Genomic DNA, 16,808 nt, shown 5'->3' on the forward strand with positions numbered 1-16,808 from the left:
CTAATGTCTGCTTCCCTCACTAGACAGTAAATTTCATTAGTGCAGGACTCTGACTTTTCTCTCTTTGCATATCCAGCACCTAGCAAACTGCCTGGCAGGAATTTATTGGTTAAATAAATAGATGGATGACTTGCTCCAGAAAGACGCTCCACAAGCTGGATGGGGTGTTGAAACCATTGAGAATCAAAGATGGGCCCCAGACAGCCACATGCATAAGACCTCAATACTGACTAGTCTGAGGCGAGGACCCCTGACGTCGCCCAGGATGAGGCAGCGCCTGAGGATCTCCCACCTTTCCCCCCACTACCCAGGGCATGAAGGACACAGTGTAGTTTTGGCTGTCATGCGGCTGCCCAGCTGGGAGGGGAGCGCCCCGATTCTGTCCTTAGGGGCCTCAGTTTCCCCCTCGTTCCCCGCGGGGTGGTTAGCATACCACCCGTGCACTGTCTGGGTAGCCTGGCGTTAGGCGCCGTGGGCTGCGGAGGTCTGACGGGCTGGGCTCGGCGAGCCGATCCTTCCTCAAGCCCGCCACTCCCCGCGAGGGCGCTCCAGGCCGGTCCTCCAGAGCAGTCGTGTGCCGCTGGGGCTCTTCTAGCTGTCGTGCGGTGGCGCGGTGCGCGCCGGGAAGGCGGTGGACAGGTAGGGCCTGCGGTGGCGGCGGGAGCCATGGTCGGTGGCGAGGCGGCCGCCGCGGTGGAGGAACTGGTTTCGGGGGTGAGGCAGGCGGCTGACTTCGCGGAACAGTTCCGCTCCTATTCGGAGAGCGAGAAGCAATGGAAAGCCCGGATGGAGTTCATCCTGCGCCACCTGCCCGACTATCGCGACCCACCCGACGGCGGCGGCCGCCTGGACCAGCTGCTGTCCCTCTCCATGGTCTGGGCCAACCACCTCTTCCTGGGCTGCAGGTGCGGACCCCTGCCCGGCCGGGTGACCCCGTCCCCTGCCCTCCGACCCACAGCCCTCGTCCACGGCAGTGTCCTGAATCGATCCTCTGGCCCAGGCTGAACCCGCCCCCAACCTTCAACCGCCTTGGCCCGGCCTGCGGCTGATTCCCACTCTGGTAGTCCCTTGGAAAGATACTTAACTTCTCTGAGCCGCAGTTTCCTCATTTGGAAAATGAGTTTTTGTGATGATTACAGTACTAAAGGGTGAAAAGCACTTAGCACAGGGCTGCCATCTAGCAAGGACTCAATACATGGTAGGAGCTGAAGTTGCCATTGTTATTGCTGCTATCATTAGCTCAAACCATCACTTTTACAGAGCGTTTTAAGTCGATTAGCACTTTTGAGCCCCATGGTAACCATCCAGAGACAGACACAAAGACACCCATTTTACAGATGAAAAAGCTGAGGAAGGTGAAGGGATAGGCCTAGGGTCATGCAGCTTCTGGAAGGATGGGTGGATTTTACCACTTCTGGCAGGATGTAATCTGTGTCCTTTGAGTATTACTCCCCAGTCACCAGCCTGCTGGTCCCTGAGTAGGAGCCAACCTTGTCTGTCTGTGTCCTGCTTATGAAAAATAACAGATGCCTTTTTGTCAAGGTCTGAAGCTCACTGCATCCTGCCACCCCTTAGACCCCACTAAGGAGCCCTGGTATCACAGTGGTTAAGCACTCAGCTACTAACCAAAAGGTCGGTGGTTAGAACCCACCAGTTGCTCCATGGGAGAAAGATGTGGCAGTCAGCTTCCATAAAGATTTCAGCCTTGGAAATCCCATGGGGCAATTGTACTCTGTCCAGTAGAGTCACTATGAGACAGAATCGACTTGATGGCAATGGGTTTGGTTTTTGGTTTTATAACCCACCACTAGAAAGGTGGCAAATCTGTGTACTCCCCACACCATTTTAGAAGTTCCTGACATTGTGTTAGGATAACAAGATGACTTATGACTATACCTGGCTGGCTGACTGCTTCTGGTCACATGGCCTCTCCAGACCTACGCCACTAAGTTTTGTTTTCAGACCTTGAGGGTCATTAGAACAGGATTTGGGGAAGCAGTGCCAGATGCATCTATTCCCTCTCTCTGCCTTCCTGGTTAACAGGAATGTATCCAAGTTTAGGCAAATGGCAGAGAATTGGGCAAGTGAGTAAATAATGCCATTTTTATTAGACTAACATTCTACATGTGTTTAAAAAATTTATTTATTTTTTGGTCCTCATACCATATCCAAGAATATATACTACCATGTGTATGGTGCCTATATTTTTATAAATATCGAAACACCTGCTCTATTGGTGTTCCTAAAGCCCACTTTTGTATACATAAGCAGGGAGAAGAACTGTTTCCTAACCTGCTGCTGAACATGTTAATTGGTTTCTCTTGCAGTGTATCAAATCAGTCCTTTGAGAGTTGAGTTTACAGTCCAGCAACCTGCAATTTCGTATTAACTCACAGTGACAAATAATTTTTCCAAGGCTTTTACCTTACTACTTTTTATTCTACAGTTACAACAAAGACCTTTTAGACAAGGTGATGGAAATGGCGGATGGGATTGAAGTGGAAGATCTGCCACAGTTTACAACCAGAAGTGAATTAATGAAAAAGGTAAACAGGATTTCCAAGTGCATTTAATGAAATAGTGTAGTTAACAGTCCCTCCCTTTAAGATATTTGTAGAGTATATTGCTTTTTGAATTCTCTTGTTACTACCCAAAGTCTAAGCCCTTTCATTTTTTTTAAAAAATATTTTATTGTGAAAGTTTACACAGGAAATTAGGTTCTCATTTAACAGTTTCTATTCATATTGTTCAGTGACATTGTTTACGTTCTCCACAATACATCAGTATTCTCGTTATTTCCATTTTAGTTGTTCTGTTTCCATCAGTCTAGCTTCCCTGTCCCCCCCTTGCCTTCTAATCTTTGGTCTAGGGTAAATGTTACCCATTTGGTTTCATCTAGACAATTATTTTGAGGAGCACAGTACTCACAGATGATATTTATTTTATGGGCCAATCTGTCATCTGGCTGAAAGGTGACCTCTGGGAGTGTTTTGAGTTCCAAGTTTAAAGAGTATCTCAGGGCGATAGTCTCAGGGGTTCATCTAGTTTCTGTTGGTCCAGTAAGTCTGGCCTTTTTTTTAGAAATTGGAGTTTTGTTCTACATTTTTCTCACATTCTCTGTGGGGCCATCTATTGAGTTCCTGGTCTGAATGGTCAATAGTGGTAGCTAGGCACCATCTAGTTTTTCTGGTCTCAAGGTAGGTGATGTCATTGTTCGTGTAGACTATTGGTTCCGTAAGCTAGTTTCTTCTTTGAGTCTTTGGTTTCCTTCTTTCTCTTTAGCTCTGGAGAGACCAATAGTTGTATCTTAGATTAAATGCTTTCATTTTTATTTCCCTGTAATTGCTGTAAACCTTTTCATAATTAGATAACAACACAGTATTATAGTATACGCATTGTTGGTGGAGTAACACATAAACTCGACCTCTTCTGTTTTCCTAAGAACATTCTGTTTTGAGCTTTTTCCTTGATTTTTAAGCAAATGTTGGCCAGGGTGCTAAAGTTTCCCACTTGTTAAAAAATCTTGTTGATAACAATAACTCATCCTCATCCCAGTTGGTAAGAGCCAGACCAGACTTGTCTGGCCACTCCAACTTGCTGATGAGAATGTGGCTGGAGTAATGTCCAGACACCATAGCTGTTCCCTTTTCTTCAAGGCTTAGTCTGGTCTGTGGCTGTGGACTTCTTACACAGTGAGCTGCTGCCTAGAACCTTCTGTCAGGACCTTGGGGCATGGGCCAGAAAGAACCTTAGAGGATGGGGCTGTTCATTCCAGCTGCTTTCCAGAATCACTCCCAAACATTTTTTTTTTTTAATCTGCCTGTCTTCTCAGGCAGCAGAATTAATTGCTCCCTTATCTCCCAAAGTTCCTTTGGCACTTTATGCAGGCCTCTTTTTCTTTTTCTTTTTCTTTTTTTACTTCCCTTGTGTCCCTCCTGGACTCTTTTCACTCTACTTTTACTGTCTATACCACTTACTTGGTAGCCATGAGTCAGAAGCAACTCTGTGGCAACTAACAACATGTTTATGTCTGGCTATTCCAACTAGACTATGTTCCTTTTTTTTTTAAATTTATTTTTATTTTATGCAGGCCTCTTTTAGAGCGTAATTCATTAGTTATAGTTATTTGTGTGTCTCTTTTGCCCCCAGATTGTGACCTTCTTGAGGAAAGAGTTGGCATGTAATGTTTGGTCCTTTGTAACTGCAAAACCTAGTATAGGCTTATCCCAGAGAAGGTGCTCAGAAAATGCTTATTAAATTGACCAAAAGCAATAGAATAAAAGGCTGTTAGCCCCCTTTTAGTTCTGCCCCCAGAAACATAGGTAAGCCCTTGCTTTACCCCAATTTGGTCTTGTTTTGATTTGGTTTTGTTTCGGGAGGTAAGGCCCTTAAGGAGGTCACCTTAGCTGCCCAGAAAGTATTCCAGGCCCAAACAGCACTTCCCACTTGATTTCAGATGATTTTCCTAAAAAATTATTTTTTTAGTTTTTAATCTGAACCTGGAATCAAAAACTTCAGGGAGCCATGTGAATTGGACTTTATGAGTTTGTGGCTTTATGGATCCCTTCATGTAATACTTTTAAACATTCCTTGACAGTCCTCCTTGGGTATCTCAGAGTGATGAGGTTGCTTGGGCCCTGCCAGGGAGGGTCTAGATAGCTGCTGCCTACCTGAGAGGCCCCCACAGGGTGGCAGAGGAAGAGAATGGGGCAAGCCTTCACCTCCTCTCTGCTTTGTTCTTGAGAGAGGTATTCTGCCCTCCCTTAGATCTGTTTTTTTTTCCTGTCAGTTCTACATTATACTTCTCCATCTTATATGAGTTCTGAAAGATAATTTTATTCCTTCCAGTATGCTGGGCTATTAGAGATCACAACACTTTATGATATTTGGGCTGCAGACCCTGGAGGAGACTAAGGAGGTTTTTTTTTGAACATTTTATTGTGGTTTGGGTGAAAGTTTACAGAGCAAATTAGTCTCCCATTCAACAATTTATACACATTTTGTTTTGTGACATTAGTTGCAGTCCCCTCAATGTGACAGCACTCTACCCGCTTCCTCCCTGGGTTCCCCGTTTCCATTCACCCATCTTTCCTGCCTTCTGAATTTTGTTTTTGGGCAAATGCTGCCCTTTTAGTCTTGTATGGTTGATTGTTCTGAGGAGCATGTTCCTCACGGGTGTTATTGTTCACTTTATAAGCCTGTCTGTTGTTTGGCTGAAAGGTGATCTCTCGGGGACTGAGGAGGTTTTTTCATTGGTAGGCATGTCCCAAACATTATCCACAGAGCGGTGTGAAAAGTGGGTGTGTTGTGTGTGGGGGGGTGGTCTGTTTAAACTTGAAAATTGAAAAGCGGTCTTGAACCTCAAAATTATAGAGAGCCCTGCCCTGGGGTTTGCATTCTTGATGGTGATTGTACAGTGTGAATCTCCAGAGAAGAGTCCTCAGGCATGAACCTGACATCCCTAAACACCAGTGCTGTCATCATACCAATCATTAGCACTTAGCTACCTGGAAGAAGCCGGAAGCAAGGCCATAATTCTACCATAACATCTTTGGATTATACGTTTCAACTTCTTTCAAATAAAACTCACGTTTTCTTAGTAACCAAGTTTAATTTTAGACCGTTAATGCCACTGAAAATGAAATTCAGCTGATCCTGAGAAGTGAGATACTTAGAGGGCACACAGAGTTTTGCCCACCCTAGATAAGCCTATCCTGAGAACAGGTCATCTGATCTAGGGGCCATGACAGACTTACGTTGAACGCTGTCCCTCTCCATTGACGCCTGCCTGGAGATCCCATTGGAGGGAGGGCCACGGAGACTCAAGGACTTCCCAGGAGTAGTTTTGTCCCTTGCCTGAGGTTTTTGCATGTAATGGAGGCTGGCAAACATTAGGCAACACTGCCAGCCCAGAGACAAAAAAAACCTGGTGTCGAGCCATGCACCTGAAAACATGTGTTGTTGTTCTGCCCAGAATTGATCCTTAGCTCTAAAATTAGAGTTTAGTTGGATTTTAGAGGCAGCTAGCAAGTCGAAATGAATCAGCTGGCATTGTTGGTATCTCCGGACCCAGACAGTGAAGATAACTTAGAGACATCAGCTCTTTAAAGTAAGATTTTAAAAATACTTTATGGCTCTTCTGCAGCTTTGAGGAGAGTACATCTCTGTGGTTTGTCCAGCTGGTTTTTTTGTTCTTGTTATTTTGGTCTGAGAAAAATGCGTGTTGGCCTCTGACAGGTGCGATATGTCAAACAGTTGCAGTGTATGGTTTTTCTTTTGAAAGAGATTTAAACACAAATATATTCAGAAAATAATCTCAATTTTCTAACAGCCATTCCTAGACACCTACTGTCAGCATTTGTGGTTGATCAGCTTACCCATTAATGAGTGATAATTAACAAAGAGCAGCAGGTGACTCAGGAAGGGTGTTATTACCATGACTGTCAGAGTTAATTTTTCCAAGGTATTGTCTTAATCAAGGAGAAAGAGGAGTGAGTGACGAAGAATAAGAAGCTATCATTATTGGCTCAAAGAAGGAAGTTGTCAGTGTAATTACTTGTCCATTTTTCCTGAGAGCATTTTTATCCCAAGAGGGAAAATGACATTATGGAAAATGACTGTATATGAAGTGTGAAATAAAAGTTAGAAAAACAAGTTTGCTTGCGTTTCAGGGTGTTCTCTTTTGACCATTGGAGCCCTGGTAGCTCATTGGTTAAGCATTTGGCTGCTAACCAAAAGGTTGACAGTTCGAACCCACCAGCTGCTGTTTGGGAGAAAGATGTGGCAGTCTGCTTCTATAAAGATTACGCCTTGGAAACCCTCTGGGGCAGTACTACTCTGTCCTGTAGGGTTGCTATTAGTTGGAATTGACTTGAAGGCATCAAGTTTGGTTTTGGTTTTCTTTGAGCATTATGTCCAGTCTTGGCAAGCTCTGAGGTATGGAGCAGCCACTCCATTGGTGGAAAGAGCTGGGATTCCAAGGTAGCAAGTATTGGTGAGTATTTTAAAAAAAAAAAAATCAACCTGTCAGATTGGTTAAATCAGGGGAGGTCTTGTGTCCCAAGAAAAATGCTCAGTTACGTGTGTTTTTCCTTTATCCACTAGAAATTGAAGCAGCCAGGACAGCTGTGTCCAACACCACAGGCTAGTCTTGCTGTCTGGTGGACTCAGTAATGCCACAGTCCAGGATGACTGGATCATCTGCCAGCACCTTTTGGAAAAGATGTTATCCGTACGTGCAGTGGCCAAAGTCAGTGGCAACTGTTGTGCTGCTGTAGTCTTGGTCTGTTCTATCAGAAATTTGAGAGATGGCCTGGGATTTCTTTTTCACTTTGGACTAAAGATGGTTTCTTTGGATGATACTGCCTTCTCCCAAGAGGAAAAAGACTTATATTTGCTTTTGCTGAGGAATTCAGCTTGTTTTTACATCTCTCAAAAAGCCTGGAGTGACTGGCTTAGCTAGAAAATAGGTCATACCTTGAAAACTCTGATTACTAAAAAGACTCTCAGATTGATGCACTCTCACTGCTAAATGTTAAGGAAATCCATTCAAATACAGGTGACAGCCAAAGTGATTTCTTCACGCCCTGCTTAAAAGTTGTCTATAGCCAAGTTTAAATTTACCAAAGGTGCTAGAGAGTACCCAAAAAGAATATATCTGCTTTACTTGTCACTATTTGCAGACATACTTTTACAGTTTTTAATAGTGTGAAATCCAGAAATATATAACCTCACATCTCCTAAACCCTGACTCAGTGTGAAACGTTGTGAATTACTACCTGAATTCTGCTGTTTTTAATTTAGAACAATAAGTGTTTGTGTGATTCTGCTTTTAGAACTCTTCATTGTAGAACATGCCAGGAAAAAGTTGTATTTTAAGTATTTCCATTTTCACTTTAAATTGTGAATGCTTACAGATCACAAGGAGCCCTGGTGGTGCAGTGGTTAAGTGCTTGGCTGCTAACCAAAAAGTCAGCAATTTGAACCCACCAGCCGCTCTGTGGGAGAAAGATGTGGTAGTCTGCTTCCATAAAGATTACAGCCTTGGAAACCCTATGGGCAGTTCTACTCTGTCCTGTAGGGTCTCTGAGTTGGAATCGACTCAATGGCAACTTTTTTTTTAAATGTATTAACAGGTGAGAAGTCAAGAAAACTAGGTTTGGGCTTCCAAATGGATGTTGGGGTCAATGTTTTGCTGAATTTTCTGTCTGTAGTAAAATATTAATAATATCTAAGACTGTTTACCATCTGGGTAGTACATATATACTGTATCACTGTCAGATTTTAATTTATGAAAGTGAATTTGATTCACTGGACTACATAGCTGTATAACCTTTTCTTTTTCTCCCCCTTCCCCCCCATCTCCTTCCCAGCATCAAAGCTAAGGTAGAAGATTTATCACATTTTCATCATCAGCTACAGGCTCAGAAGAAAGGCTGGGATAAATGTGACATTGACCCCAGCGGCTCTCTCAAGACTCCTGGTATTACCAACAAAAAGAAGAGAGGCAGTTGGAATGAAATGTAATCTGTCTAGATTGGCTTTTTAGAAGTTTTTATTCTTCCAGAACCTATCATTGTAAAAGTATTACATGAACAGTTTATGTATTTATAAATCATGCACTCTAAGATGAGTTCATCAACATTGTGAAAGCCTTCTTTTGTTTTTAAATGTCAAACTTTTTATTAAAAATGCCTTTTTTAATGTTAATGTAATAATGGCAGGTAATGAATTTTACGATTTGGATTTTTTAACAATGTTCTTTTTTAAGTATGATTGTTTTATGCCCCTCCCCCACCCTACCCCGGCAAAATAGCCTGTATTCCTTATTTCTATCTCAAATTGATGCCGTATATATATCCCTTTCCCACACACACTTGTCTCTTTTTTTTTTTTTTATGAGAATAAAATCATAGGCCTTGGAGGGTCTCTGAGGTACCTACCGTCTTAGGGGAAGAGGCAGCCTAATGAAAGTATCTGGCCTTATTTTAAAGCTCATTGACATGAGATTCCACAGGTTTGCCCAGGCAGCCAGCTGATTTGTAGATTCTCTAGGTCTCCCAGGTTGCTGGGCTAAAGCTCACCTTCCGTTTTTTTTCTAGAGGGAGTCTGAGGCTTGAGTCTTATAGACTTGAGGAACTGCCTTGGATGTAGCCCCTCAGGAAATACTTGTTATTGGAGTCCTGCTTGTCTCTGAAATTTTTATATTAATTTCCCCCCTTTTAGTTAGGGTATCTTTTCTGTACCCCTCCCTGTTCCTTTATCCTATTTAGTACCTGCTATTAATTGCATATCTCCAGGCATAAATACTGGGAGAGGGGCTTTCTTTAGCATCAACAGCCTACCATCAGCAGGATTCACTCATTCAGTGCCAGGCATTGTGCTTGATACTGGGGATAGTGGACAATAAGACAATGGACCCTGCTTTAGTGTAACCTACTGGTGAATATAGGTAGTTTAACAGACGTGTTGGAGAGGAGAGCCTACTGTGGCAGCACAGTGTCTTGGGCCAGAGAAATGGAACAAGACTCACCCATGGCCTGAGGCTAAGGCTGGGCAGCTCCCCTAGATGGGCCACATTCCTGCAGCTTCTAACCAGTAGGATGGACTGAGTGAAACGGCCAAGGAAGGAGTCTGTCTCTGATCTGTAACTTTGAACAAGCCACTTCTCTTCCCTTGATCCTTACCTGGAGAATGGAGATCAGAGAAATACCTCTCACAAGGAGCTATGGCAAGGATTAAGAGAGTAAATGTTAGGGGGCCAAGCATAGTGCTCACTGAGCCTTAGCCTATTTTTGTCTTCAAACGTACCCCAGCCTCTTTCCATTTTGATTTATCTGTACAAATTTGTGAGGCTTAAAAAATTTACAAAGTGGAAAAATCAGTGTGTGAGTATTCACTTTGTGTGTGTTAATCTTCCTATTTTTATTTAATTCATCCAATTGTAACTATGCCTTAAATTGAGACTTCTAGGTCAGAAGCAATGGTTGGGTCCCTTGCTCCAGTGAAACTGTTTTTTTCAGAAATTAGGTTCTAGAGTTTAATAGCAGATAAAGGACATGTGGGAGGAAACAGGATTATTCACTTTTAAAATACATTTTTCATTAGGTTTCTCATCATGCATTCTCTTATTTTCAAGAGATAATGGCAAAAATATAAAGTAATGATAGCCATTTAGGAATGCCTCCCTTGCATAAAGCAAGTTTAAGTTGTGGAGTAATGTTGTTGTGTGCTGTCTGGTGGATTGTGACTCATAGACAGAGTAGAACTGCCCTATAGGGATTCCTGGGCTGAAATCTTTACCGGAGCAGATTGCCAGGTCTCCTCCCCCACGCTCCCCCCCACCCCAAGAGCAGCTGGTGGGTTTGAACCGCTGACCTTTTGGTTAGCAGCCAAGTGCTTAACAAATGGTTAACATTGTGCCCCCAGGGCTCCATCCCCCACCAATTTCCTTTATGGTTTGTGCGTGTGTGAAAAAATTTTTTAAGTCCAAATTGAAAAAATAACATTCTTCAAAAAGATTCAGTATACCGTATTAGAGACAGATAAGCTAATTATCTGATAAAATATGTGAAGATGTACCAGGAATAATTAGACTGCTTATATTGTTTTTAAATGTTCAGATAAATGATTTAAAGGTTTTTTTTAAAAAAAATTTTTATCATTCACAGGTTCTTTCTTTTTGAAGACTTCTCTAGTTAATCAATGTCAAATTTTGTGATTCATTTTCCAGTGAGTTTTCCCTCAGTGTCTTCCTTTTCATCTTACCTTTACAACCTCTGTGGTTGTCTCACCTATGAAATAAACCACTATTTTAGAATTTCATCCTTTGTTTTTCTGAAAGAGAAAGCAGCACAGAAATTAAATTTTTGCACTGCAGCACTCGTGTATAGTGAAAAGGCCACTGTCAGCCTTGGAACAGGAGCTCACACCAGATATAAGCTGCAAGATTCTGGCCTCTTCATATGTACAATCCTGCCCAAGACTTGAGGTGAAGATCAAGTCTGATCATAGGAAGGGACTTGGTGGGGAAGTTAATGCCAGAAAGAATGTTTTCTATTAATTAGTCTCAGACTTTCTGAAAAGCCATTACTAACATTCAGTGTAGTTTATTTAGGGTGTTCAGTTACCTTAACAGTGATGCTCTTTCATGTTATCCAGGCACTCAGAAAATTACTTTTTGAAACACTCTTGTCTCTCTGGCCCACCTGACCAATCCTCTGTATTAGTAGAGAGAAGGATTCAGGATCCATTCAGACCTATGGCTTACCTATATATTAACGATCACTGCTCATTCTGATGCTTTGCTAATCTGTAGTAAGTGGCAGTGAAAATTCATCTGAAATGTGGTTTATATTACCCTAAATGTCAGCTGGGTGTTTCCCAATTGTCCAGCTCTGAAGAGTGCTGGGTGCCCTATGTCTGGAAGAAGACTGTCAACTTCTATTGGTGTCTGAGGCTGTGTGCCCCATGACATCTAGTCATGGCTTTCATCCTTGACTAGATAGTGTAGGGACAACTTCTGTAGGATAAAAGTCAACACAAATCCTCCAAGGCAAGACAGTCTTAGAACTTACTTTTTGGTCATATGGAAATTGGTTCACTAAACAACTATTTTGCGTACTTTGTGCCAGGTGCTGTTCTAGGTACTGAGCATACAGCAGTGAGTAAAATGGAGGAAAAATTTTCCCCACATGGAGTCTGTATTCTTTTAATAAAATCAAGCCAGGTGAGATTGTTTCTTTTCCAGATTCACTATACTCCTTCTAAAGTTGACTCCTGGGGATAGGTGGTTACAGTGGTTGCTGCCCTTCTCACTTTGGTTTGAAAGGTTTTCTGATAATGCCAGCATTAGGGGCAGGGTTCTTTGCATGAGTGCCTGTCAGTGATGGAAGTGAGCTTGAAGCCTTGCCCATAGACACCCACACACTGAGAGCCAACTGGGTCACTGTTTGTAAGTACTAGTCAGTATTTTGGTGGTTAACCATTTAGCCCTTCATTCAACTAAGGCAACATTATATTGACTGAGTTCCTCCAGGTTTAATCATGTAAGTCACTTCTAGTGACTTTAACCTAATAACATCAGAAGATGCCCCAAATGGCAGAAGGTGCCGTCTCATCCCAAGGAGGTGAAGCAAAAAGACTCCATCAACTGTTGACAAAAATTAAAGTTTCCTCTGAACACAGATTCTCTTGAAAATCAAAGAAGAGAGAATGGAAATTGAGATAACCTTATTAAACTCCCATTAGATTTGGTCTTATTATTCTAGACCTGGTCATGTGGGCCAGAGCTGCTTCCTTGGCTGTGCTCTCAGACAAGGGTGTCTCCCTCTTTAGAACTTGACCCAGGGGTTCCATCCCTCTTTCCCAGCTCAGAAGTGGGCTGAGCAAAAAAGAAAAAGAAATCCTTCAATATGGCCTTCCCTCCCACTTCCTTTGCCTGGGAGAATGTTGCTGGTAGGGGCCTGAGGCAGGTCTTGGCCCTCCTCTGATTTACAGTGAAGGGACAATTAAGGTTAGCCTTGAGCTATGTGGGTCTAGTGGTTGAAGTCCTCGTTAAAGCCAGCAGCAAATTCTTATCTTGTTAGGGCTGCTTTTTTTTTTTCCTCTGACTTTTTTTTATAGTAAGAAGACTGCTTGTTCCTAGTAGATGTGAGCTGGTAGATAACTCTCTTCCTCCTGAGTTACTTCTCCTCAGGGTAGGCATCTGCAAAGTGGTGATAATGATTCCTACTTCAATCTTTATTGGAGGAGTCAGTGGAAAAACAAAGTACCGGCACTTAGTAGGCTCTCATAACTGCTTCCTCATTCATGCCCTAGTATCCCTTTGAGGCCAAGCTGGGAAAATATGAAAATTCTCCAACTTACTTAAATTTACACAAAAGGAAAGTGAATGCCCACAATTACCCCACTCAACCAGGCTCCATCCTCAGGGTTGCAAAGGTGGACCTTTTCAGTGCAAGCTGCAGAGCAGGGCCTAAAAGGAACTTGTCACCCATTAGGTACACAGTATATATGTTGGCTGAATAAATGGCAGCAGGCACTGAACAACGCAGCACCAACCAAATGGCAGGCTCTAGCTGGCAGGTGGGAACAGAACCTCCAGAGAGGGCTGCCATGAAGAAATGAGCAACCTCGGCCAGAGCTTGCATGGCCTGCATAACCTTCTCCCATAGCAGGCACCTCAGAACTTGTCTACCACCTGGGTATACAGCCTGTGGGTATACTTGTTTTGACACAGGCATGGCCTTTGCTGTAGCACTGGCACACACATGGCAATGCCTCTGCTGCCTAGCCAGGGAAAGGGCTCCTGGAGGCTGTGTGACCAAGTTTGGCCCAGGGTTTTGTCCTATAAACTGACTAGATTCCTCATCATTCTGTGTAAATTGTGGGCCCCAGCTGGACCATCACCTATGGTTGCCACTTCTCCTTAAACCAGCTGTTCTAAGCCTCCCAGGTGGTGAGACTATGACTCATATTTCCTTCTACCTTCTGTATTTACCAAATTATCTTTTATGACTATGTTCTCCTTTTATAACAAAAAACAGAACTGATATTAAAAGTGTCCCCAAAGGCTTAGGAGCTTAGAGCCAGGAGGAGGCCCTTTGCTGTCTTACATGCCTGGTCCACTGCGCAGGTCTGAGCATGCACAGCCAAAGGCTGTCTGGAAAGCAGTTCCCAGTCTTGGGCTCTAAGTCTCCATTTTTGATGCTTAGATTGTCTCTTACAGCTTGATCCTTCAGACTTGGTCTTGAGGGGATAGCACAGTGATTGCGGTCTGTTCTCAAGCTGTTCTGTGCAAAAGGAGACCCAGTCCCTAGAGCCGATGTGTAAGGACTAACACAAGCCAGGAAGGATAACTTTCTCCCATAGATGGGTTCATCAAACTCACTATTGCTAGGCCTTGCTGATCTTCCTGGCTTACAGATCCTTTGTACCCACCCCTGGGATTGACTTTGTTTTCACTCTGAAGGCAATCTTCCTCTTGATGTTCCTGGGAGTCTCCACTTGCAACCACAGCCTCATGTGACTGTACAAGAACAGTCCGGTAACCAAAACTCACTGCAACACAGTAAGGTTACCAATTTAGATTTTCTTTGGAGGTGATGTTCCAAGCCTTTAGCCAAATCTAGTGATATGGGTTATGGATTCCTTCCTGTTCTTGGCCCAGCATGGTTATTAGGCCAAGCAAAAACACAGTTTTCTGCTGGAAGAAGGTATCCCTCAGATTTGGAATGATACAGTAGGTAAGCAGCTTCCTGTTTTTCTTTGCACCAGCACCAATGCAAAAAACAAAATTTCCCAGCTCAGTTTTGTAAAATAACTTAACACAGAACCCAGCCAAAGAGCAGCAAGCTTCTCTGCAGTTGACGTTCTCCTGTTCAGGAGTGCAGCTAGTCCAATTCAGCTGGTGAGCTGTGGTATTCTTGGCAAAAGGCCTTGTTTGTAAAGGAGGAAGAGAAGAGGGCAAGCGTATCCTTTGGGCTTCGGACAGCAAGAGCAAAACCAACCTTTTGCTCCCCAGAGGTCTGTATTAAGTGCTCTTACGTTTGCACTTTGGCAGCCTTAAAAATACCACAGAACTCCTCCTTCACTCCCAAGAAGAATGACAAGTAACAGACAGCTTCAGGATGGGAAGGGATGGCTCAAGCTGATGGAGTCTTAGGGGATCCTTTCAGAGATAGCCTCTGATCCCCTCTCCACAAGCCCACAACCTAATGGCACTTTATGAACCCCAGTCTTCCAAGTAAGACTACAGGTAGGCTAACCTTCCCAAAGAACTACAGAAGCATCATACTTGTAACAAGAACACCACCATGTAAAGACATCTCCAACCAGCTAAACGGCTATTTGCTTTCCCTCAAAAGAATTTGTTCTTTATATTAGGGTCTTCCCAAACGTGTTATTACAGAAGTCACTTATAAAACCCTAATGTGGCCAAGCTTTAGCTAAGAAAATGTCAGAGTTCCTGAAAGTCAGTTCATGCACTCTTCTCAGCCAAGTATGAATCTTCCATATATCAGAAAGGAAGCTTGGAACCAGTCCTTCCTGGCTTCTTGATTTCAACTCTCAAGGAGCTAATGTTGCTGAGCTGAGGGAGAGCCATGCACCCAAAAAGGTTTGTAAATGGCATGGCTCATTCATCTTTTTGGCCAACTGAGGGGAAAAAAAAAAAAAAAAAGCCCTAGCCCATGCTATGAACTGAGAAAACTTGAAAAATTCTTCAAGCCATTCTGATAAGATTGTTTCAGAAAGGCTGTAGTGATAGTGGGGACAACTTCTTGAAGGAAGATTAAGGCACACAAATTTAATTCTTTTCTTTGTTCAAAGGATAGAGTAAAAAAAGTCAATCTTTCTTAACAATAAAATTCAGTTTCTAATATCTCTGCTCTATGCCATATACCAGACTAACTGAAGAAAACTACTGGGAACTCAAGTAACAGGGCTACCATTTTGGTACAAGACCCTGTCCTACGGACAATTTCATTTACCTATAATAGCTTTCCAACTACTGACTTTTCTATTATTTACATATATAATTCCCACATAACTGAGATTTCTTTGGGACTCTGCATTACTGAATGCAATACAAAGGAATTATAATAAACACTATCAGGACCCCCAAATTTGTCGGGTATGACCCCTTATCTCCCAGAACTTGGGAGATACTACTCTAAATTGTGCTCAAGTCCCAGGGTTATAGTACTAAATGAATAAAACTGAGTAGACAGGCACCTTGTTTACTGAACAAAAAGCAGACCGTTGCTTTAAATATTGCACCTTTAATAGCTTCCTTCCCCACTACCTTCCATCTACATAAGTAAGAATTTTTAGATCAATTCCTGAAGTTACTTATTCACGGAACTTTTTTCTTTTTGCTAGTTGGGGAGGGTGGGTTTCCACAGACTTAAGGATATTTCCAGAAGGGGAAAAAATCCAGTCTATTGAAAAGTCATAGTCCTATGTTATCAAAGACCAGAAAGCGCTCCTACGTCCAAACTTTACTTGTTTACATTTAAAAAAACATGGAAAATGGTGGCCCAACCTTTTAACTGGATAGATACAAGTCTGTATGTAACTCTACTGTAAATCAACTGAAGTATTTTCACAAATTGGGATGAACATTATTTAAGTTCAGTAGGACTTCCCAAACAACTCAATCCCTTAATATCTCCTAAAAGATAGTACAGTTACTGGTTACGTGGTGCGATAGACTGCTTTTGTATGGCCTTTCTCACCATGTTCTTGTAACACCTACCAAATAACTGGATGAGACTATGCAGATAAAGTGCTTGTGGCCCACCAAGGGGATTGGACAGCTTGCTAATAATGCAAGTAAGGTGCATGGCACCCTTGTGGGGGTGGGACCATGTAAATAAGGTGTATGGAAGCCTAGTGAGGGGACTTGTCAGTTTTGCCACCTCGCTAGGCTTAAAATGAGCCATTCCAAAGGCAGAAAGGGGAGACCTCACTACCACCAAGAGCCAGGAGTGGAGCGCATCCTTTGGACCCAGGTGTCCCTATGCTGAGAACTTCCTAGAACCAGGAGACAGAGTGAGAGAGAGCTGTAACACTGGAGATGGAAAGAAGCATTGGCAGAGAAACAATGGCATCACAGCCAGGAGACCAGCATGAGACGGTGGGCTTCCTGGCCCACAGAGCAAGGCAGCTACAGTGAGTGTGCTGACCCACAGAGTGAGAGGGCTGAGCGCCTTCTGGCAGGAGACTTCCTGACAGAGTAGGGTGCCTCTGGGCACTTCCTGGCAGAGCTAAAAGCTTTGTAACACTTGCCCAAGCAAGGCAGAAGT

The 16,808-nt window shown here is 43.1% G+C and overlaps 1 protein-coding gene across 2 annotated transcripts; it reads left to right on the forward strand.

The window, feature by feature from the left end:
• The first annotated feature begins 596 nt into the window (after positions 1–596).
• On the forward strand, positions 597–14,743 carry CDKN2AIPNL (CDKN2A interacting protein N-terminal like). 2 transcript variants are annotated; one of them, XM_023738985.1, is made up of 3 exons: positions 597–905; positions 2,447–2,546; positions 7,105–8,366. In XM_023738985.1, the coding sequence occupies exons 1-3, from the start codon at positions 667–669 to the stop codon at positions 7,171–7,173; spliced, it is 408 nt and encodes a 135-aa protein (XP_023594753.1). In that variant the 5' UTR covers positions 597–666; the 3' UTR covers positions 7,174–8,366. The 2 variants fall into 2 exon arrangements, with proteins under 2 accessions (XP_023594753.1, XP_004384771.1); XM_004384714.2 differs by lacking the exon at positions 7,105–8,366 and adding an exon at positions 8,373–14,743 and having other exon boundaries at positions 602–905.
• The last annotated feature ends 2,065 nt before the right edge of the window (positions 14,744–16,808 follow it).

Source organism: Trichechus manatus, unplaced genomic scaffold (genome assembly GCF_000243295.1).
Source record: "Trichechus manatus latirostris isolate Lorelei unplaced genomic scaffold, TriManLat1.0 scaffold00127, whole genome shotgun sequence".
Lineage (NCBI taxonomy): Eukaryota > Metazoa > Chordata > Mammalia > Sirenia > Trichechidae > Trichechus > Trichechus manatus.

Coding starts and splice junctions, on each gene's coding strand:
- CDKN2AIPNL (XM_023738985.1), top strand. CDS start 667: ATGGTCGGTGGCGAGGCGGCCGCCGCGGTGGAGGAACTGGTTTCGGGG. Junction 906..2,446: donor CACCTCTTCCTGGGCTGCAG/GTGCGGACCCCT, acceptor TTTATTCTACAG/TTACAACAAAGACCTTTTAG. Junction 2,547..7,104: donor GAAGTGAATTAATGAAAAAG/GTAAACAGGATT, acceptor TTTATCCACTAG/AAATTGAAGCAGCCAGGACA.